The sequence below is a fragment of the Akanthomyces muscarius genome, chromosome 1 (genome assembly GCF_028009165.1).
Source record: "Akanthomyces muscarius strain Ve6 chromosome 1, whole genome shotgun sequence".
Lineage (NCBI taxonomy): Eukaryota > Fungi > Ascomycota > Sordariomycetes > Hypocreales > Cordycipitaceae > Akanthomyces > Akanthomyces muscarius.
In genome coordinates, this window is record NC_079241.1 from 86,628 (window position 1) to 108,721 (window position 22,094).

General features: G+C 32.9%; 2 protein-coding genes across 2 annotated transcripts; both read left to right on the forward strand.

Annotated features, from left to right (window-relative positions):
• Positions 1-5,242: 5,242 nt before the first annotated feature.
• On the forward strand, positions 5,243-6,075 carry LMH87_004928 (uncharacterized protein; the record flags this gene model as incomplete). The annotated part of the gene is made up of 2 exons (XM_056202556.1): positions 5,243-5,794; positions 5,863-6,075. 2 exons carry the CDS (start codon positions 5,243-5,245, stop codon positions 6,073-6,075), a joined length of 765 nt encoding a protein of 254 aa, XP_056058099.1.
• Positions 6,076-7,403: 1,328 nt separating this feature from the next.
• Positions 7,404-9,596, forward strand: LMH87_004929 (uncharacterized protein; the record flags this gene model as incomplete). Its single annotated transcript, XM_056202557.1, has 8 exons — positions 7,404-7,478; positions 7,538-7,959; positions 8,028-8,051; positions 8,111-8,282; positions 8,332-8,744; positions 8,841-9,012; positions 9,078-9,314; positions 9,408-9,596. 8 exons carry the CDS (start codon positions 7,404-7,406, stop codon positions 9,594-9,596), a joined length of 1,704 nt encoding a protein of 567 aa, XP_056058100.1.
• Positions 9,597-22,094: the final 12,498 nt, after the last annotated feature.

Below are 22,094 nucleotides of genomic sequence, written 5' to 3' on the forward strand. Positions count from 1 at the left end.
CAAGGTAGGTGAACATTGATGACGCGGCCGAATGGTTACTCGCCTCTCAGGAGTGCGGCATACTTGGACCGATGCTATCCGCCCAGGCAAGACGGCGAAAAGGCCGCCTTTATATTTACCGGGCTAAACCCGAATGAGGTTCGCTTGATACTGATGTTGTGATAGCAGGACAGCATGGCAGCCGCGCAGGGGTCAAACAGTACTGTGTAGTCACTATGGTTCAACAAGCCCAGCACAAAACAATACGTCTACACAACGTGTTAAATAAGCATGCCGAGAGCGAAATGCTGGATCCAGATTAGCTCACCTATAGATGACTGTAAGCTAGAAGTGTGTTTACCGGCCGAACCAAAATAGCGTTCCGCTTTAAAGCCCTACGTAGGGGTAACTCACTTCGCTGCCCGCTCTGCCTAAATAAAACTCTTGTCTGGGCTGCGTGGTCCGCCCCTAGTTCGCCTAAAGCGACCTCAGCAGTTGAATTTAATGACATTTTCCACTGCTGCGTGCCGAGTCAAGCGCAACATCCTAAAATTTTTACCCAGCACTGTCACCAGCGATGAATGGCTAGAATGTTAGTGCAGATTGCACCCTTTCCACGATGTAGCTCAGCTTGCTCGAGCTTGAGCGGCCAGTCACAATTCACAGCCGCCTCTGGGACACGGGTAGACCGTAACGGTATCTTCCACTGTGCTACCGGCTTAGATTCAACCGCGAGCGGCGTCACGGAGCATGAGCTCGCACCCTGTCTGGGCCTTGGACCGGGTACTCTTCAAACCCTTCTTACGCTTTGCACCTAAACCTTTTTTTAAAACGACTGCTTCGCGTGCGAGGGGAGGCGCGGCTATAGTCGTCGTCCACGGACATACTGAGTATTCAGCTGGGCAAGGCGACGTACAAACCCGTCGTCAGCTGCGTTACATAGAGCGACCGATTCCATGTCGTTTCACACCTTCGAACGCCCAGTGCTAGTACCCCAGCTGATCGCCCTTCTTAAAGATCCTTATCAGGGCATAGATCTAATTGAAATGCTTCAGCAATACTGTCAGTTATAGAACCCCATGTTGCTTTCGTCAAAGTTGTTAGAAGCGCAGCTTAGCGGAGCGTGTCCTGAGGCCAAGAATGGAAACCTAAAGCTGTACGACGCACATTGGTACGCCTTACTGTGGCCGAGAGACTTCGTTGCCAGCCCGACCTACATAGCAGTCAAGGCAATGGTAATGTACACTGTTGCGCTGGCCAGCCACACTCCAGGGATAATCCTCTACTGGTGCGTGCTGAGTCGCACGAGAAGCCCTAACTGGTTAGGCGGTCAGTCTCTCAACACTACAGCACCTGGTTTTACCAGCAGCGGAACTTGACAGAATGGAAACCAGGCTACTCCATGTTGGGCACATCATAAAGCAGCTTTTTAATGGTGCGAGTGGCTTTCTGCCCGTTGGTGGCTTTTTGGCTGTTCCCTCCCTTGACCAGCGCCAGTTTTCGGCCAAAAATACATGTGGAGACAGCAAAAAGGGAGTAACAAACAAGCGAAACGCTCGCACTCGTCAGGCACTGGAGAGCCAGAAAGCTACTTGCCACCAACCAGCTGGTCAAGAAGCTGTGGGTAGAAAGCCGCCAGCAACTTGGGGAATAAATGACCAAGTGGATAAGGGAAAGCAGCCATCGGTCAGGAACGACGAGCCGGACATGGCACAGCTGGAAAGCCACTCCCTAACGAAGTGAGCGCCCTAAGAAAGATGCGGGCAGCGGGCGCCGATGATCGAGCACAGAGTAAAAGTGGACAGACGGCGAAGGGCCTCGCAGCGCCCTAATAAGGCGTTCCGACCACTTCCACTTCTTTTTCCGGTCTTCTTTCAGCCCTCCATTTCCTGGCGCTCAAGCCACTTTCTGCTTGGCTCATTTGCTCATCTGGCCCTTTGCCCGTAACCCGCGGCATCGTTTTGCGCCAGATTTCGAGGCAGTGCTTCTGACTGGGCGGCTCTCGCCTGTCCATTATTGCATCTGGCTTCGTTTCTCTCTCTTTTTTGTTTTTCCAGTTCGGCTCTCTGCATTGTTGTACTTTTACGCCCCCTCTCCTCGCCGACCACTGTATTATTACTGCGTCTTTAATTTTGTGAATCTGAAGTTACGTGCATCAGTCCATTCAATTTGCTTTCAAAGTTGATAATTTCGAAGTTGGGGGATTTAATTCCATCGCTGTGGCTGCCACGTTGACCACTGGTTGAAAATTGTAAGGTAGTACCGCAGCTCATACAAGACGGGAACAATTGAGGCTTGTCATGGGTATTTCACATTCCCCCACATCCTACTTTCCCGTTCGTATCTAGCACAAGCCGCGCGCCACAACAAGCTTCGCGGTTTGTTCGTGCCTCTTAGTGAAGTGTTTCTTCCCGTAGCTGTAAAGTGGATGCCAACGTGCATGTCAAACACCAGGCGGAAGCTTCTCACTGCTGCTGGTGAGCGTCGAAAGAAGATCCCAAAGGTTTACCCGCTGGGCCGCCGCCAACCTCTACTGGAGGGCGCAAGAGTAAGATTAACTGACGGTCCAATTCTGGTCGACGGTGGCCCTCCGTCATATTTTCTCAGGCAGGTTTTCGAAAAGTCCTCAACCAGCGTGCCTTAATAACCGAGGAAAGGGTTAAACTAAGCGGAATCGTCTAATATGTACTAGCTTTCGTAATTTAGGAGGCCTCAACTTTGAATCAACGCCAGTAGATTTTCGTGATGATATTGTTTCGTGGCTACCTTCCGCCGGCTTGGGTGATAACCAGCTTGAAGAGTTGGCACGTGCCCATGGCGGCCTTGCCTGGTGTTGCTGAGGCTGTACGCACATTGCGCTTGTTCGGACGTAAGCAAGCTGCAAGACAAGGGGCGCAAAATGGTTGAAGGGCCTAACATACTTCCCAGGACGCTAATCATTGGCCACGTCTGCCAAGGCTCGAATATTTTACCATATTCCACATATTTATTGCGGAGCCAGATTTTACCAGTGGGGCATCCAATCAGGGTCGAAAGCATAGGCCCAATTTGCACAGGCGTAGGGCACGGTATTTCTCTTGGAGTACGTAGGATGGTTCTCGTAAAGAGATGGTACCGGCAAAGGCGCAATCATCACCAGTCCTGCGACCGCGAGACTGAGCGCAGCAGTTGCGGGAGGCACCAAGGTTGATGTAAGAGCCAGTGAAGCACTTGCAAGCCTCGCCGGCGGCGAAGAGAGTGGCAGCAGCGAAGATGATAGCGGAGAACTGCAGAACTGCATTCTGATTGAGAGGTGGCCTTATAGTGAGTAAAAGAAGATGATTGTTTTTATTGTTTTGCGCAAAATCAGCCTCACCCTACATTCTATATCTGTTAAAGTTACTGGTAGTGGGCGCTGTAGCAGCTAAAATGGGTGTTTATTAACGTCGGCCACCCACTTTCGGGTCCCCCCCGCTTTCGGGTCAGCGTTTTACACCAAAAAACGCTAAAAGATACACTTTTTAAAGGACAATAGTAGTACTATTATAGTAGATAATATTATACATTAAATATAGTAATCTTATAATTAGATGTCTCTTAATTATCAGATTTGTTTTAGACCTAAATATAATTTTACTTAATTCTCTTAATTCTATAAAGTTAAAAAAAAAAAAAACACATACATTTTACTAGTAAATATATTTTTATTATTAACTAATTCTTAAAATTAGCTATACATCTACTAAAATATCTATAATTAGTAAAATCTAATAGAAATTCTTATTATAATATTTTAAAGTCTAAAATTATTTCTTAAATAATATTTAATAAATAAAATAAAGAAAGTCTCTAAAAAACTATCCCCACTTTTCTAGTTTTCTTTATATCTCCTTTAAAGAATTTTTTTAAGAAGTAAACTTAGTATTATTAGAGTCTTTAAATTCTAAATATTTTAACTATATATTTTTTATTCTTTAAGCTAGATTATAGAGAGTACTAGACTTTTTTAAAATTAGTATGTAGTTTATATGTAGACTACTTTAGTAAAATCTAACTAAATCTAAAAAATAGCTTTAAGAATATAAACTTATTTTCTTATAAGCAATATAGAAATCAAAATTATTATATTTGTAAAATAATTTTATCTGCCTATAGTCTAGCTCTATTATAGGTCAAAAAACCGACTTTTTAGTGTAAAAGGCCGACCCGAAAGGGGGGGGGACCCGAAAGTGGGTGGCCGACGTTAGCGGGTATTTTCCAGGCCTGCCAGCCTAAGGCACCCGTTGCTTAGAGTGACGCCCACTAGTAATCGCCTAGTTTTAGCGGTTACAGCGGCCGCTAACTTGAACAGATAGAGAGTGTGGGTGAAGCTGGTTCTGCACAGTACAATATGATTGTAGTGTTGTATTGCGTTGTTGTGGTAATGATGGATTCAATTTCGTGGGAGAATAGCTCCCAAATCCATCCACCAGATAGCCATGCCTGTTGTGAACTAGTTTGCGATTGTGGCGATCTCACCGAGCAGCTCCAGGCACCTGCCCCCCCGCCAGGGCTGCGACTTTCCAACTCTCCGTCATGAAGCATTAAAAGCGGAAACATCTTGGTGTGGTCCTGCTGTGCTCTCGACAGCGGCAGTCGCTCCGGGAGCACGACCCAAAATAAGCCAGACTGAAGCAAGTTTGTAGGGGCGAGCTGCTTGGAAAAGCATAATTCAAGGCCCGTTTTGGCCATTCCCTGACGGCAAAAGTTAGGAGGGCTGGAACATGCAAGTAGTACTACCTTATTGGCGATTTGTGCTTGTGGCAGTGACAGCACAACATGACGACGATGACACGTGGTTTTGGCTGGCTGCTGTCAAGGTTCCGGGTGAGCCTGCGGTCTGCCTGATGGAGTGATGACCCCGCAGCCTCGTCGATAAAAAAACGTGATATCTCCACGGCAGAAACGAATCTTTACAGTTGGGCGGCCCATGCGGGATCGAAATAGCTTAAATGGTGGGGAGCTGGGAAGAGCTGAGGTGTTGTGGCTTACAGCTGCTCCAAACAGCGAGGCAGCCAGGAGGCTGAGCCGAGAGGGCTGAGTCTTTCCGAGTTCCAATTAAGAACAGCCCTGGGAGCTCCAATTACGAGCATTACGAACGGAAACGTGAGGCCTTGCTAAAAAAGGCTGCTTGTACTGTAGGGACTTTGTGTACATATATATATTACCTCTCTGCCTCATTCATTCTTAACGAAATCCCCTCAACTAAGCCAAGGCAGAGACCGCACACCATTACACATCCACCATGTCTTACCAACCTCAGCAGGCTTACCTCCCCCAGCAGCAACAGCAACAGCAACAGCAACAGCAATATCAACAGCAACAGCAGCCGCACAGTACTGACAGCGGTTCTTTCCATGGCGGCACTTACAGCATCAACCACCGCGACACAAATGCCATCCTCAACCTCAACCTCCAGCAGGGTGCCGTGGTCAACTCCAAGTCCGGCGCCATGATCCACATGGCGGGCACCATCCAGCTCACCGGCAACGTCAAGTTCTCCATGAAGAAGCTCTTCACGGGCGGGAAGATGTCCGAGTCAACATACACGGGGCCAGGAACCATCGCTCTCGGCCCCACGCTCATGGGCGACATTATTACCGTGCACGTCGACGGCCGCACACAGTGGACGGTGGGCAAGAATGCTTACCTTGCGCGCACGCCCGAGGTGCTTATGGACACCAAGGCGCAGGGCATCAGCAAATCGCTATTCTCGGGCGAGGATGTTTTCGTGTACCGTCTGGCCGGGCAGGGCTTGCTCTGGCTGACGAGCTTCGGAGCGGTGGATCGTCTAGAGGTAAGGGATTCTACTACGTTGCATGTTCACATCCAAGATATTTGTACTGACTGATATTTTTGCAATAGCTTCAAGCGGGCCAGCAGCACATTGTCGATAATGGCCATCTTGTCGCCTGGAGCTGCGATTATAAGATGGAAAAGGCTGGAGGCGGAGCCATGAGCAGTCTCAAGACAGGAGAGGGCCTAGTGTGCCGTTTCACTGGGCCGGGCGCTGTTTATGTGCAAACAAGAAATATGGATGAGTTTGATTCGTATATTCGCTCACATAGCGCCGCTTGAGCTGGAAATAGCATTATGCTAGTTAGAGTTTGTTGAACTGAAAAATTGGACCCTTCAAGCTCTTCGCAAGTTTGCCGTTGGCAGGCTGCAGCAGAAACTGCGCGTCGTTATGGCGGAGTGGGCCTCCACGTCTCTGACTACGGCAATGTCTCGGAGGGCTGCCTCCATCGCGCCCTCCCGCACCTCACTCTTCTCCGTCTCGGCCTCGCTCACGTACGACACGATGCCCGGCTTGACCTCGTCCACCCACAACTGTTTCTCGGCGACGACGGCCTCACTGCCGCGCTTCTTGGGGTAGCAGGCGCAGATAATGAAGCCTGGCAACCGTCGCGGGGCGCGCAGCGTCCGCCGTTGTTGTTGCCCTGGTGGTAGCAGACCTTAGAGCACATCGTCGCCGCCGGTGAAGTTGTGGCAGATGGCGGACGCCGTCGACGCGAGCGCCAGAGCGACAAGATCTTTATGGTCGATCCTGTCTGGCTACGCTGAAACATTGGCGTGCTAGCGGCTCGTTGCTACTTGATCTTCTGGTATAGAGAATACACCACTTGTGCTGAAGAACATGTTCTCTCAGGAATTAAAAGGTTACAGTGTACGGCACTTTCTGCCTCTAAACTTGAACTTGTATCTATATAATGGCATAACCGCCTTTAGGTGACTTGACTAAAAAATACCGAATCCCGTGAAAATTAATCCTAATGAGCGCGTTAATCTTTGTCCTACTCAAAGACTGTCGAATATTTTATCATCTCTCTTCTTTCCTTCGTTGTTTTTCTAATGATAGTCATAACAAGAGAAGAACCATAAGCGTAGAAGTACACCTATCGAAGTTAACATTGCATGAAATTAAACCAGCCTCGCCAAGTTCGGTGAACTTAAATTAATACAGGGGGCTCCCCCGTCCGTCATCATCAGCTGCGTGCGTAGTGATCGCTTGCCGCCAATCGGGTTCGTCGCGTGGGGATAATGCGAGCAATACGGCAAAACCTGGGCACAGCAGGGCGGCGCATCACCACTTGCTGTGAGGCGCAGTACAACGCAGTGCACCAGATATAGAGTTTATTCTGGACCCAAATTCTAGGATGACTGTAAAAAGTCATTTTATATGCCCGAGCGATTCTCAGCTCTATCCGCCGACATATAGTGAGAAGCAGATGTTTTTGCTCGGATTCATCGGTATCACAGCGAAACATCATGGCGCAGCACATGGTTCTTTCGAACCAGGATCAGGGGCTTGCTTATATATACCAAGCCATGATACAGCTCTCCGGTCAGATTAACGATGCTTAACAGTCAAAGTTTATCACAGCAACGTTTCGAAATTGACAACGATGTTATCCAAGCTCCTTGCCCTCCTAGCAGCTGCTTTCCCGCTTTTTGTTACCGCCAGTTCAGATTGCAAGTGTGTAAGTACACAAATCATGGCGTTTTTTGCCCCTAGAAGCGCGCAGCTTACCGAAAAAAGACACCACGCGATAGCTGCTGGCCAAGCGACTTTGACTGGCAACACTTCAACGCCACTATCAACGGCCGCCTGATCAAGGCGCACCCAGCAGCTTCAGTCTGCTACGAGTCCCAGCCCGATTACAACGAGGCCGCCTGCAGCACCATCCGTGATCAATGGAGGAACTCGACATTCCACGGCCAGGACCCGATCAGTATCGACTATCCCTTCCTTGCGAACAATACCTGCCCTCCCACTTTCCCCAACGGAACAAGTGTTTCTGGGGACCCAAATGCAGGAAGCAAGGGATGTGCCTTGGGTGGATACCCAGACTATGTGATTGATGCGACGTCTGCAGAAGTCATCGCCACGGCGCTGAAATGGGCGCAGAGGAAGCGGATTCGCGTCGTCATTAAGAACTCGGGTCATTCTCATCTTGGAAGGTGAGCTTTTGCTGCTGAAATCGGATCTTTCCGCTGCCAGAAGCTGACCAATGTTGGACAAATCACAGGAGCACTGGATACGGAAGCTTGTCGTAAGTTGCAGCCAAGAAGCGGCTCTTATAAGATACAACTTGCTGACATTCTTCTCTAGGATTTGGACTCGTAACATCAAAAAGGTTGAATACATTGAAAGCTTTCAGTCCGCTTCCTGTAAAAGCAACTTCACTCACAAGGCTGCCTCGATTGGAGCTGGTGAGGTCGGAATTGATGTTAACAGAGCCCTAGACAAGCACGGAGCTGTCATTGTCGCGGGCGCTAATCCTGTGAGTATTCCAGTGGGTGGAGAGGTAGACAGCTAACACAGCTTTGCAGAGCGTTGGAATCGTCGGATGGTTTACCGGAGGTGGCCATGGACCGCTCAGCAGCGACTACGGCATGGGATCCGACAACCTTCTTGAGGCAACACTGATCACGCCAAACGGCACCACCCTGACCGTCAATGCTTGCCAGCACTCTGACCTGTTCTACGCCTTGCGCGGTGGCGGCGGCGGCACCTATGGCGTCGTTACCTCCGCGGTCATGAAGGCCTATGCTTCCCCGCGCACCACCCTCTGGTCATTTTCCATAAACCTGCTCGACCAGACAAAGGAGTCCCAGTGGTGGGACCTCATGGTGTTTTTCCACTCGCAGCTACCAGCGTGGAAGGAGGCTGGAATGCAGGGGTATTACTATGTCATGGGGCCGCCCTTTATGAAGAGCCGAATGCTTGTGGGAGGCTTCTACATGTACAACAAACCGAACGGGACCGTCGAGAACCTCATCGCGCCTCTGAAGAGAAAAGTTCTTGACGGCATGCCTAAAGTCTTTGCTTACCAGTCCAGTGTCCACACGGCGTCTTCTTTTATGGAGATTTATGGTCCTACTCAGAATGAGGAAGTTGGCACTGGCGGATTCTCTCTAGGCAGTAGACTACTGCCAGCTGAGCCTCTTAAAGACACAAAGGCCATGAGAACCCTTCTGCGGGAGCTCTCAGGAGCGTCCAGTGATGGTACCGTACGTGCGCAGAGCAGAGCAGCACGACCCCCTTTTGTATCATCGTGGTGCTAACTATTGGCAAGACCTCTATTCCAGTCGCGGTTATCATCGGTCACGTCATTGCCAACTCGAATAATGCCGGTCTCGAAACCGGCCTCAACTCGGCGTGGCGCAAAGCCGTCGTCCACTTCCTCATCGTCGGCGGCTGGGAAGACGGAGCTCCAGACAGCGTCGCCACGGCCGTCCGCGACGACGTGACAAACAGCAAGACATATGCCATGCGCAAGCTCGCCCCGGATAGCGGTGCATACTTTAACGAGGTGAGGATTTTGTGGGCTTCTTTTCCGTTTTGCTCTGGGAAAGAGAGCCAGGTACGGGCTGGGGTGGAGAAGGTGCTAATTCACTTTTTGCAGATGGACATTAATGAGCCAAACTGGCAATACACTGCCTTCGGTAGCAACTACCCACGGCTACGCGCGGTCAAGAAAAAGTATGACCCGGAGGGATTGCTCTGGTGTACACACTGTGTGGGAAGCGAGGAATGGGTTCCGAACGACAGTGGACAGCTTTGCCGTCCGTCTTGGTTCGGCGATTCGGCTTGAACTATGGCATTAGTTATAGTATAGTTTAGTGAATCCAGCACGTTTCGCGCCTTGTAAAATCACCCACAGTACAAGTGCCCCTATACAAGCCACGGCGCTGAGGATCGCACGGACCGTCCCGCAGCACCGGCATGTCTCCACGATGGATCACATCCACCACTATTAAAAGTGTATGATGTAATCAACAAGCCCAGCGGGAGCTTCCGTCTTATTCGTATCGAAGGAGGGGGGGGGAAAACGTTTGTGCATTGACTTTCGTGGCCTCAACCAAATCAGGAAGAAAAACAGAGCACCGTTGCCCCTAGTAACGGAAATTATGGACCGGCTCCAGGGCGCTAAGTGTTGCACAAAGCTGGAGATGAAGGACGCGTATAGGCGACTAAGAATACGCGACGGCGACGAGTGGAAGACGGCATTTCGCTGCCGCTTCGGGCACTTCGAGTATTTAGTATTGCCGTTCGGACTGACGGGAGCACCGTCCACATTTCAGGAATATGACAATGCTACCCTACACGAGGATATCGATTATATCTGCATCTTATACTTGGACGACGTCTTGGTGTTTAGTAGGACCTACTAAGTGTTAGTTTAGTAGGTTAAGTAGAGTGGATAATTAGTAGTGAATACTAATTAAAGGATTAGTTATAAAAAACCTAATTTAAAAAATACAATAAAAAGGTAAACTATTATATAAATAGAAGAAAAGATTATAGTTAGTCTAATAGTTTAGATCTTTATTAATTAATCTAAATAATAGTTTTACTATTAAGAATTTTACTTTTAAAAAACACTTATAATATTACTTAATTTACTATCTTATAGTTTTAAGCCTAATTTACTCTTTAAGAAATAGACCTATTATAACTTAATAAATAAGTTATTATTATATTTTAATTAATCTTATTTAGTAAGTTACCTTTAAAACTTTAAGTAGTTAACTTTTATAATATCTACTACAAGTAAAAATATAACTAACTTTACCTAATATATAGTATAGATAAGAAAGTAGATTAAAGCTCTTACTATTTAGATCTAAAGTATATAATAAAATAAATATATATACTATTAAGCTATAAAGTAAAAGATTAAAGTATTAAAAGTAATTCTAGTAATTAATATAAATATAATAGTAATATATATGATATAAAGTAGTACTATTATAATAGTTTAGATAAGAAAGTAGATTAAAGCTCTTACTATTTAGATCTAAAGTATATAATAAAATAAATATATATACTATTAAGCTATAAAGTAAAAGATTAAAGTATTAAAAGTAATTCTAGTAATTAATATAAATATAATAGTAATATATATGATATAAAGTAGTACTATTATAATAGTTTATTATATATAGATAGGAAATATTAGAACTTTTATACTTCTTAAATTCCCTAAACCTAACTTATTTAATAAAACTAAAAGAGATAATATAATTAATAAGTAAGTCACTTAAATAAATAAGTTACTTATATTCCCTAACCTTTTACCTTTTAACTATTAATAACTTAACTATAATATTAAAAAATATATAAAATTAATTAAAATCCTCTTTTTTACTAATATCTATATTTATAATATAAGTATATATATTATAACTAGTCTACCTATATATACTATATTACTAACTATATATTTTAACTTTTACTTTATAATAACTATAAGTTTATATTTTATCTTTTACTTAACTATTTATATCTATTTACTCTTTTAAATCTCTTATATCTTATATAAAAAGAGATCTTTTAGTTTATAGCTTTATTTTTTTAGCCTATTAGTACTTACTAATTAACTTATTTATAGTTTTAAAGCCTTATATTTAAGTATATAAAAATATAACTTTATATATAATAGCTATTATACGTTTTTAAAAACTATTAAGTATATTAAGACTTTTAGTTAAAAAGTTATTTAAATAATTAGTAATTTACTTTTTTAAAATTAAAGACTATAAAATTACTTTATTTACTATACTTAATATTTAAAAGACCTAAATTTTAGTTAATTTTAAATATAAGTTTAAAAGACTTAATATTATAAACTTAAATTCTAAAATAAAAATAACCTTTTTAGGATGAAAAGGGGTAATTTTAGTATCTTAAAAACCACTTTAAATATTTTCTTTTATAATAAACTTATTAAAAGTATTAAAAATATAAAACAAAGTCTTTATTAATAATATATATAATATTAGCTTTTATAAGACTTTTAATTTATTATTTATAAGTCTTTTTTAATAAACTAAAATAGCTAATATTTAAAAGTTAAAGTATATAAAAAGAATAAGTAAGTATATAAAAGGTAATAATATTCTTCTTTTAATAAAAAAGCTTAAAAGTAATTAAGTAATAACTTTTATAGTTATTTAGAATTAAGAGATAATAATTAATATAGTTTATAAATAAGTAAGCTATTTAAGTAAATAGGCTACCTTTAAGGACCTTATAATAAAAAATATAGTTTAATAAACTAAAATAAAATCTAGTTAATAAAAGTTAATTATAATTATTTAAAAAAGTGATTTCTATTACCTTTTTATATATCTTAAAATTATAGCTAATTTTACTATAATTATTATAGTACTAATAGTATAGTTTAGGCTATATTAATAGACTTAGACTTTTAGATTTATAATATCTTCTTTTACCCTTCCTATATAATTAAGTAGCTAAATTTTTACTAGCCTTTAAAGTAAGAGATCTTCTAGTCTATAAGTGTTTTTTTATATATATTAGTACTAAAAAAGTTATATATTTACTACCTTTAACTTATTAATTTATTCTTATATTAATACTATCTATTATATTACTTTTATTATATACTTTAATAACTAAGAGATATTTATAATAATTTCACTTAGAGAGTTACTCTAATAGATTTTTATCCTTTTTTTAGTATATTTATAATAATAGCTTATTTACTAAGTTATAGTAGGTCTATTTCTTAGGAAGTGAGTTAGGCTGAGGCTATAGGGTAGCACGTTCTTAAGTAGTAGGCGATAAACAGTCGTTAAGAGTAGAACTCTTAATAGTGAAACTATTACTTAGATTAATTAATAGAGATCTAGACTACCTAGCTACTAGAATACCTCCTCCTTAAGTACCTATCTATCCCTTTATTATATTCTTTAGATCACTTAGATCACTAGTGATCACAGTGCGCACCGCTTACCACGCTCACCGGTGGGCGAGGTGATCGGTCACGTGACTGTCTGTCCTAATCGGGTAATCTATATGCGCCCGTAGGGCCGCTACCTTAGGCCGCTTTTGCGCCCGCTTTTATTCTTTCTTCGTTCGTAATAATATTCTATTTAAAATAGAGCCTCTATTAGGTTATTAGGGGTTTTTAGAAGCTAAAGAAGTTCTTAACTATTAGTAATATTAGGAGATAATAAAGTTTATAACTTTATATTAAGCTATAAAATAATATATTTTAAATTAAAAGAATAAATTTTAGTGCTTTAATAACTACTAAAAATATTTAATTTAGTTATAAAAGTTTTATATATTAAGTAAACTATAAAAAAAAAATCTTTTTTAATAATATAGATAATCTTAATATATATTAGATTATTAATTATATTATTATATATATATTTTAATAACTAAAAATAAGTAATATCTAATAGTTAGAGTATATATAATAAATAAATAAGTATATATAATATAATTATATTATTTACCTTATAATATAACTTAAAATCTATTAAGTAATAGCTTTTATACCTATTAAGAATTAATAACTTATATTTACTAATTATTTTAGTCTTTATATATAAATTAAAATACTTAAACTATTTTAAGTACTTCTTATTTATAGTCTATCTATTTTTAATAATAAAAATAGCTTAGTTATAAAGTAAAGGGCTATTTTTATACTAAAAAGAGAGGTAGATTTTACTTATAATAATAATAAATAAAAGAATAATAATATTAGTTATACTAATATACTCTATTATTATTATCTAAGTATAATTTCTATATTATATTTTTTAACTTTTTTAATATCTTTTTATACTTATAATAACTATTTTAAATAATATTTAGTCTATTATAAAGCCTATTTTATTAAAGTTATAAATCTCCCACCTTTATATACTATATTTTATAATAGTGTTTTTTATAAATTAAAACTACTTTTAATATTACTTTAAATTTTTATATTAGACTCTTTAATAGTTAATTTAATATAATAAATATATAATAAGTTCTTAGTATTATCTAATAAAGTTTATAAACTAGTACCTCCTAACTAGAATATTATATTTAAACTCTAATAGGTAGTTAGTTATAGTTTTTATATTATATAAGTAAGGTAGTTAAGATTATATATTTAGATTAAAAATATATTAAATAAGAAGATCTTCTTTTTTATTTATTAATTTTTAAAAGTATATTATTATACTAGCTTAACTTAGTTATTCTTATTAATAATATCTTAGTATTATTTATAGTATATTATAAATATAAGCTATACTTTAAAGTAATAGTATAGGGTTTTCTTTTTAAAGCCTTAAAGGTGTTAATAATATCTTTTTTATTTAAAGTTAAAACTGTTTTATCTTATTAAGTTAATAGAGTTTAAATATAGTTAATTAAAAAATAATATAAAGTGGCCCACTTACTTAGATAGCCCACTCACTTATAAACTATATTAGCCTAAATAATAATACTAAGTACTTAAAGTATCTAAACTAATAGTAAAATACTATCTTCTACTTATTACCCTTATAGATTCTTAGCTACCTATATATATCTTTTATATCTAGCTTAGTATAAAACTTAGTACCCTATAATTAGTTAATTATTTCTATAATTAGGGGTAATAGCGCTCTATTTTTTTAGTAGTTTAGTTAAGGCTATAATAATTAATATATAAATAGAGTTTTCCCTCCTTTTTTAGTATAAATAAAATAAGAGCTCTTATTAAACTAGTAGATCTTCTAATCTATTTTTATTTTAGCCTTTTATTAATAAAGTTATATAGTTTATATAGCTCTCTTACTATAAGGGGGTAGATAGGTCCTTATAGTAGTATCTTACTATCTTCTAGTTTAATAGTATATATAAGCCTATCTAAAGGTAGTAACTTTATAGCTTTTTTAGATAAAAAGAGCTCTATAAATTCCTAATATTCTTATAGTAACCTTATATATACTTCTTTTATAATCATAGTAAGTAGGTCTAACTAGCTTTTTATTAATATTATTTTAAATTTAGTATTCTTTATAGCCCTTTAAGCTCCTTTTAAGGTTAATACTATTTTAATACCTTTTATATTAATATTATAGTTCTAATAGTCTAAGCTATTATAAATTAAAATATTTTATTCTCTAATTTATTACTAACTAGAAATAAAGTCCTTAAAAAATATTATAATTAAAAAAGAAATTTATATCTTTTTTTTATATTTAAAGTTATTTATAACTTATAGTATTTTGATAATTTCTCTATTTACCTAAACTCTTTCTTTAATTAAAGGATATATTAGTATAGTTAGTTTAAGGAAGTTATAGATTTCTAATCTTTCTACTATATATTTATTAATAATATTTAAATTAATATAGTTAATAAGTAAGTCACTTAGATAAGCGAGTCGCCTATATTCCCTAACCCTTTCCCTTTTAACTATTAATAACTTAACTATAATATAAAAATATATCTAAAATTAATTAAAATCCTCTTTCTTACTAATATCTATATCTATAATATAAGTATATATATTATAACTAATCTAGCTATATATACTATATTACTAACTATATATTTTAACCTTTACTTTATAATAACTATAAGCTTATATTTTATTCTTTATTTAACTATCTATATCTATCTACTCTTTTAAATCTCTTATATTTTATATAAAAAGAGATCTTTTAGTTTATAGTTTTATTTTTTTAGCCTATTAGTACTTACTAATTAGCTTATTTATAGCTTTAAAGCCTTATATTTAAATATATAAAAATATAACCTTATATATAATAGCTATTATACCTTTTTTAAAACTATTAAGTATATTAAGACTTTTAGTTAGAGAGTTATTTAAGTAATTAGTAATTTATTTTTTTAAAACTAAAAACTATAAAACTACTTTATTTACTATACTTAGTATCTAAGAAACCTAAAATTTAGCTAATTTTAGATATAAGTTTAAAGGACTTAATATTATAAACTTAAGTTCTAAGGTAAAAATAACTTTTTTAAGATTAAAAGGGGTAATTTTAGTATCTTAAAAACTATCTTAAATATTTTCTTTTATAATAGACTTATTAAAAGTATTAAAAAATATAAGAAAGAAGTCTTTTTTAGTAATATATATAATACTAGCTTTTATAAGATTTTTAATTTAAAGGCTAGAGTATATAGGAAGAATATATAGGTATATAGAGGGTAATAATATTCTTTTTTTAGTAAAAAAGCTTAAAGGCAGTTAAGTAGTAACTTTTATAGCTATCTAGAATTAGGAGATAATAACTACCCTTTTTTTAATCTTTTATATATTTATTAAAATACTTAATCTAATCTATACTAATTTTATTTATTATCTAGCTATTTAAGCTTATATTAACACACTAATTTAAAGATAGGCGTTTATTTTTATACTAAAATATAAGGTGTTTTTAGCCCTTTATTATAATATATAATAGTACTATTAAGTTTTAAGAATTTACTATCTAAATTATAATAACTATTCTTATTATAATAAAGCCTATTAGAAACCTAGTCTTATTAAAGTTATAAATATTAAACTTTATAATATTATATTTTATAATTATATTCTTTAAAAGTATAAACTAACTATAAATAATAGTTAGATCTTTATATTTAGCTTTTTAATAATTATATCTCTATTAAAAATATATAATAAGCTCTAATTATTATTATATAAGGTTTTTCGCCTAATATACTCTAATATATCTATTACTATACTTAGTAAGTAGTTAATTTACTATATTTTCTATATTTATATACTAAAAGGGAAGTCCTTATAAATCTAGCTAGAGAATATATTTTATTATAGCTCTCTCTTCTAAATTAGTAAGTTTCTTTAAATTAGGCGTAAAGTTATATTATATAACTTAGCTATTATATTAGTTATAGATAGTTATTTAAAGTATATTATAGATTAATATAGCTTTTTTATAACTTAGTTTTAGGTCTTTTTTAAGAGTTTAAAGGGTAAAAATAATACCCGCCTTTTTTAAAGGGATTTCTATAAATTGTTATTAAGTAATAAAAGTACTAAAATAAAGGGTACTAAAAACTAGGTGGAGTGGGTGACTTGCTTATTTAGGCGACTCGCTTATTAACTATATTACTCCTTATATTAATTATTACTATTATTTCTTCCTAATTATATCTTATTTATACCTTTATTATAACCTTATATTAAGGGTAGATTTAATAGTAGACCTTATCTTATTATATCTTCTCTATTTAGTAGTTCTTAATTAGGCTATTATTTAGGTATATTATTATATCCTCACTTTAAACTACCTACTTTACCCTAATAATTTTTAACTAATCTTTATACTTATTAGTAGTATAACTTCCTTCTCTATAAATAATATAATTATCTATAAAGTAGTTTCTTTATAAATAGTTACCCTTATATTTAAAATATCTTATAAAGAAGTCCCTACTAGTATATAGTATATTTATAATATTCTAATTACTTTATAGCTTATTTTTATCTAATATAGTTAGTTAAGGTTTTAAGATTATCTTAGCTTATAGGGTTATACCTACTACTCTTTTAATATTCTTTATATAAGACTTTAACTCCTTCTATATTATAAGATTACTATTATTACTTATTATTATTTAAATCTAATAACTAAGTACTTTTAAAGTTATTATAATTTAAAAGCTAAAAGGTAAAAGATCTAATAGCTCTATTATAATATTCTCCATATATTATAGATATTTCCTTACTAACTTATTAGTATTATATTTATACCTTAAGAGATTATAAGTTACCTACTATACCCTAATATTCTTATCCCCTAGTTCTTCCTTATACTATAAGTTAAAGTCTTCCTAAGTAACTCCTTTATAAGTTCCCTATAAAATTATAGTAAAATAGTAGGCCTATTATATCTATATATCTCCTTAAAAGCACTATACTATATATATTACCCTATTAAGGTTATCTATATAGTCTTCTATATATACCTAAAAGTATATCTATAAGGTAACTATAAAGCTTATATACTCCTAAAATAATTATCTAGTAAATACTATACTAAAAAGCTTTATTATTACTATATATATTTTATAAATTAGTTCTTTTAAAAGGTTTTCTAATTTTAGAGTTACTATAATTAGTTACCTTTTTACTAGCTATTTATAGTATACTACTAGTTATACTTATTTTTATTCCTTTACTATTTTCTAGATATTAACTTATATCTCCTTTACTATTATTAAGCTAATAGCTATACTTATTATACTACCTAGTAAGTTAGACTAAATTAGTAATATTATTTATTATATACTTATAATAGTCTCTCTACTTACTTATAATAAGGTAATAATTTATTTAGTTATAGTACTATAAGTAATTTAGTGTCCTATATATTAGTATAATAATAGCTTATTTACTAAGTTATAATAGGTCTGTTTCTTAGATAGTAAGTTAGGCTAAAAGCTATCAGGTAGTATGTTTTTAAGTAGTAAGTAATAAATAGTTATTAAGAGTAGAACTCTTAATAGTGAAACTATTACTTAGATTAATTAATAGAGATCTAAACTATTTAGACTAGTTATAGTCTTTCCTTTATATAATAGTTTACCTTTTTATTACTTTCCTTAGATTACTAGCTTACTCGCTCTTATAATCCCCTTATAGCTTACTAGCTTACTTACTTTAGTAATTTAGTAAGGTTATATAACTATAAGGCCTAATTAGGGAGCCTATAGGCACTATAAGATCGTCCTTTTAGGCCGCTTTCCTAGTCGCTTTATATTACTTCCTATTATTTATAATATAATACTCCTCCTCTATTAGTTTTATCCTTAAAGCTACTAATCCTATTTTAGTTATTCGTTTAGTAGGTATATAGAACTTCCCTCTTTTATTATTATATACTAATAATATATTAGGTTATATAGAAAAATCTTATTCCTAAAAATCTAATAAGTAAGACACTTTAAGGTTCTTTATTACTCTTTATAGTTAAGATACTAAAATACTATATACTTATTATTTTAACTATTAATTAAAGTGCTATCTTACTAATAGTAAGACTTATTATAAGGAGTGTGTCTATTATAGTTATTCCTATAATAGCGTACTAATAGTATCCTCTTATAGGTCTTATCCTTTCTTAGTTTTAATTTTTTTTTTTTTTTTTTTTACTAATTTATTTTTATAGTTTTACACTTACTAGTATAGTAGAAGAAACTAGATAACACTAAGGAAAAGGTAGAGGAGCGTTTAGTTAAGCTATAAGTTTAACTATTTTAGGTAGTAAATTATTTAATATAAATTTATAAAACTTATTATTTAGTAAAGAATAAGAGTTAGAAGCTATTTAAGTAGGGTATATAAGAGTTAGATAAAGAGGATAATATCCTCCTTATCTTAGGCTCTTATAAATAGTAGGTTATTTATAATTTATAGGTATTAGGTGTCCCTAATAAGCCTAATTAGTTATAGTTTAGTCTAGGTGAGATTCCTAAGCTAGGCCCCTTACTAACTACTAGTAAAAGCCTTTTAGTAGGTCTAAGTAACTTATAAGGTTCCTTATAGGTTCCTAGGTGTTTTTAGAGTTTAGATATCCTTTCTATTTAATAAGATATTTATATTTCTTAATACTTCCTTATATTTTAAGTATTTTCTTAATTTTATATTTATTATTATTTTCTATAATAATATTTATAATAACTATAATATTATCTAGTACTTTTTTAAATTGTAAGATATAAAATATAAGATAGAGTCTTATTCTATTAGGTAATAATAGTTTATAGTTAGTATTTAATATTTTTTATTTAATAAAGAATAGTCTAATTTTCTTTTAGTTAAGTTTATTATTAGGTTACTTTATTTTAATATTTTTATATATAAGGTAGACTTTATATCTCTCTTTTAAGATTAGTACTAGTAATCTCTTTTTATTTATATAATATTTTATATAGTTTTATAGAAATATCTATTCTTATTATAAGTATTTTTATATATCCTTAATTATTACTATATATACTATAACTATTAGTATATTTATATTCTATATTATATATATTTTAATAATAAGATTAAATCTATAATTTACTTTAAATAGTAATATTTTTATATTATTAATTTTAAAGCTATTATAAAGCTATTATATAAGTAGTAACTATTCTACCTAATTATCTTATTAGTAGTTAATATAACTTTATAAGTATTATTCTAATATTTAGTTTAAAATCTTAGTCTAACTATCTAACTATAAGTAAAATATTATAAATAAGCTTTACTTAATCTTTATTATTTTTATAAGGTATTTCTAAAAGTTTAATATAAATAATTTATTATAATTTAATATAAGTTTTATTAATAATTTATATTAAGTAATAACTATTTTAAAAAATATATATACTAAGTTTTTAATATTACTAGATTCTATATAAGGAATATAGTAGCTATACTTTATAAGTTTATTAATAATAACTAAAATACTATTATAAAGTACTTTTATTATTAGTTTTTTAAATTTTAGTAGTTTAATAATAAAGTCTATAATAATAGTTTATTATACTCTTTTAAGTAGTAATATTAGTTATAGTTTACTATAAGGTATATATTATACTAACTTTACTTTATTATAAATATTATATTTCTTAATAATTTCTTATATAATCTTCCTACTTTTAGGGAAGTTATATAATTTTTATAGTTAATTAATTATCTTTATAATACCTTAATATTTATATAAAAGGTATATATATACTTCTTTTATAAGTTATTTTTATAATATAACTAAAATATATAGTTAATTATTATAAAAATAATTATTTTCTTTTTATATAAGAAATAAAGTTAATCTTTAAGTATTAGTTAAATAGTCTTTTTAAATTCTTAACTTAATTTTTTATAACTAGATATTATCTAGTTATACTTATTAAGTTATATTAATTTCTTAGATACTTAATATAAAGTTCCTATTTTTAGTTTAATATAATAAGGGTATATTATCTATTTACTATTTTATTCTTAGATCCTCTTTTTAGCTAAATATATCTACTCTTTTATTTTTAGATCTTTTATAATATATAATTTTAAAATTATAATCTATAAGGGTTCTATACTATCTAATCTATTATTTATTTAAATCTTTTATAGTTATAAAGAAGGTTAGGTTTTTATATTTAGTATAGACCTTAACCTTATAGTTTACTCCTTTTAGGTAGTACTTTTATTCCTTAAAGGCTTTAATAATAGCTATAAGTTCTTTATTATATATATTATAGTTTAGTTTTAATCTATAAAGTTTCTTTAAGAAAAATATAACTAGATAAAGTTAATCTTTATTATTTTATTATTTACATTATTTACTAAGTATATAATTTAAAGTATTAGTTTTAACTTTAAATAGTTTATTAGGGTTAGCTATAAGTAGAACTAGCTTATTTAGGATTTTCTCTTTTAGTTTCTAAAAGGTATTAACTTTTTTATTTATCTATTAAAATTTATTATCTTTCTTTATAAAGTTAATAAAAGGAATTATAATTTCTTTAAATCTATAAATAAAGTATTAATAGAAGTTTATAAATTTAAAAAATCTTTTTACTTCTTTAATATTAGTTAGTATAAGCTAGTTTTAAATATCTTTAATTTTAAATAGACTTATTCTAATTTATTTTAGTATACTTTTATATTTTAAGAATTTAATTTTATACTAATAAAATTTACTTTTCTCTTTTTTAATAAAAAGGGTTTATTATCTTAAAGTATTTATAATACTTTATATATATATTTCTTATATTCTTTAAGTATATTAGAAAATATAAGGATATTATTAAAATAGATAATAATAAATTTATTAAGCTATTTCTATAAAATATTATTAATTATAGTTTAGAATATTATAAATATATTAGTAAAACTAAATAGTATTATAAAATACTTAAAGTATTTTTTTATAGTTTAAAAGATAGTTTTTTACTTATAACTTTTAGCTATATAAATTAGATTATAAGCTCTTTTTACGTTAAAAGTAATAAACTATCTAACTTATTTAAACTTATCTTATATTTCTATAATAAATAATAATAAATATTAGTTTTTAATTATAATCTTATTAAGTTACTAATAATTAATATATAGTTATAGTTTTTTATTCTTTTTTAGTACTTATAAAATTAGGTATCCTATTAAGGACTCTAATAGTTATATATATCCCTTTTATAGTATTTTATCTAGATACTCTTTAAAAGCTTTATTTTATATAAGATTCTAAGAATATATCTTATTAAATATTAATTTAGTATTAAGTTAGAGCTTAATTTTATAGTC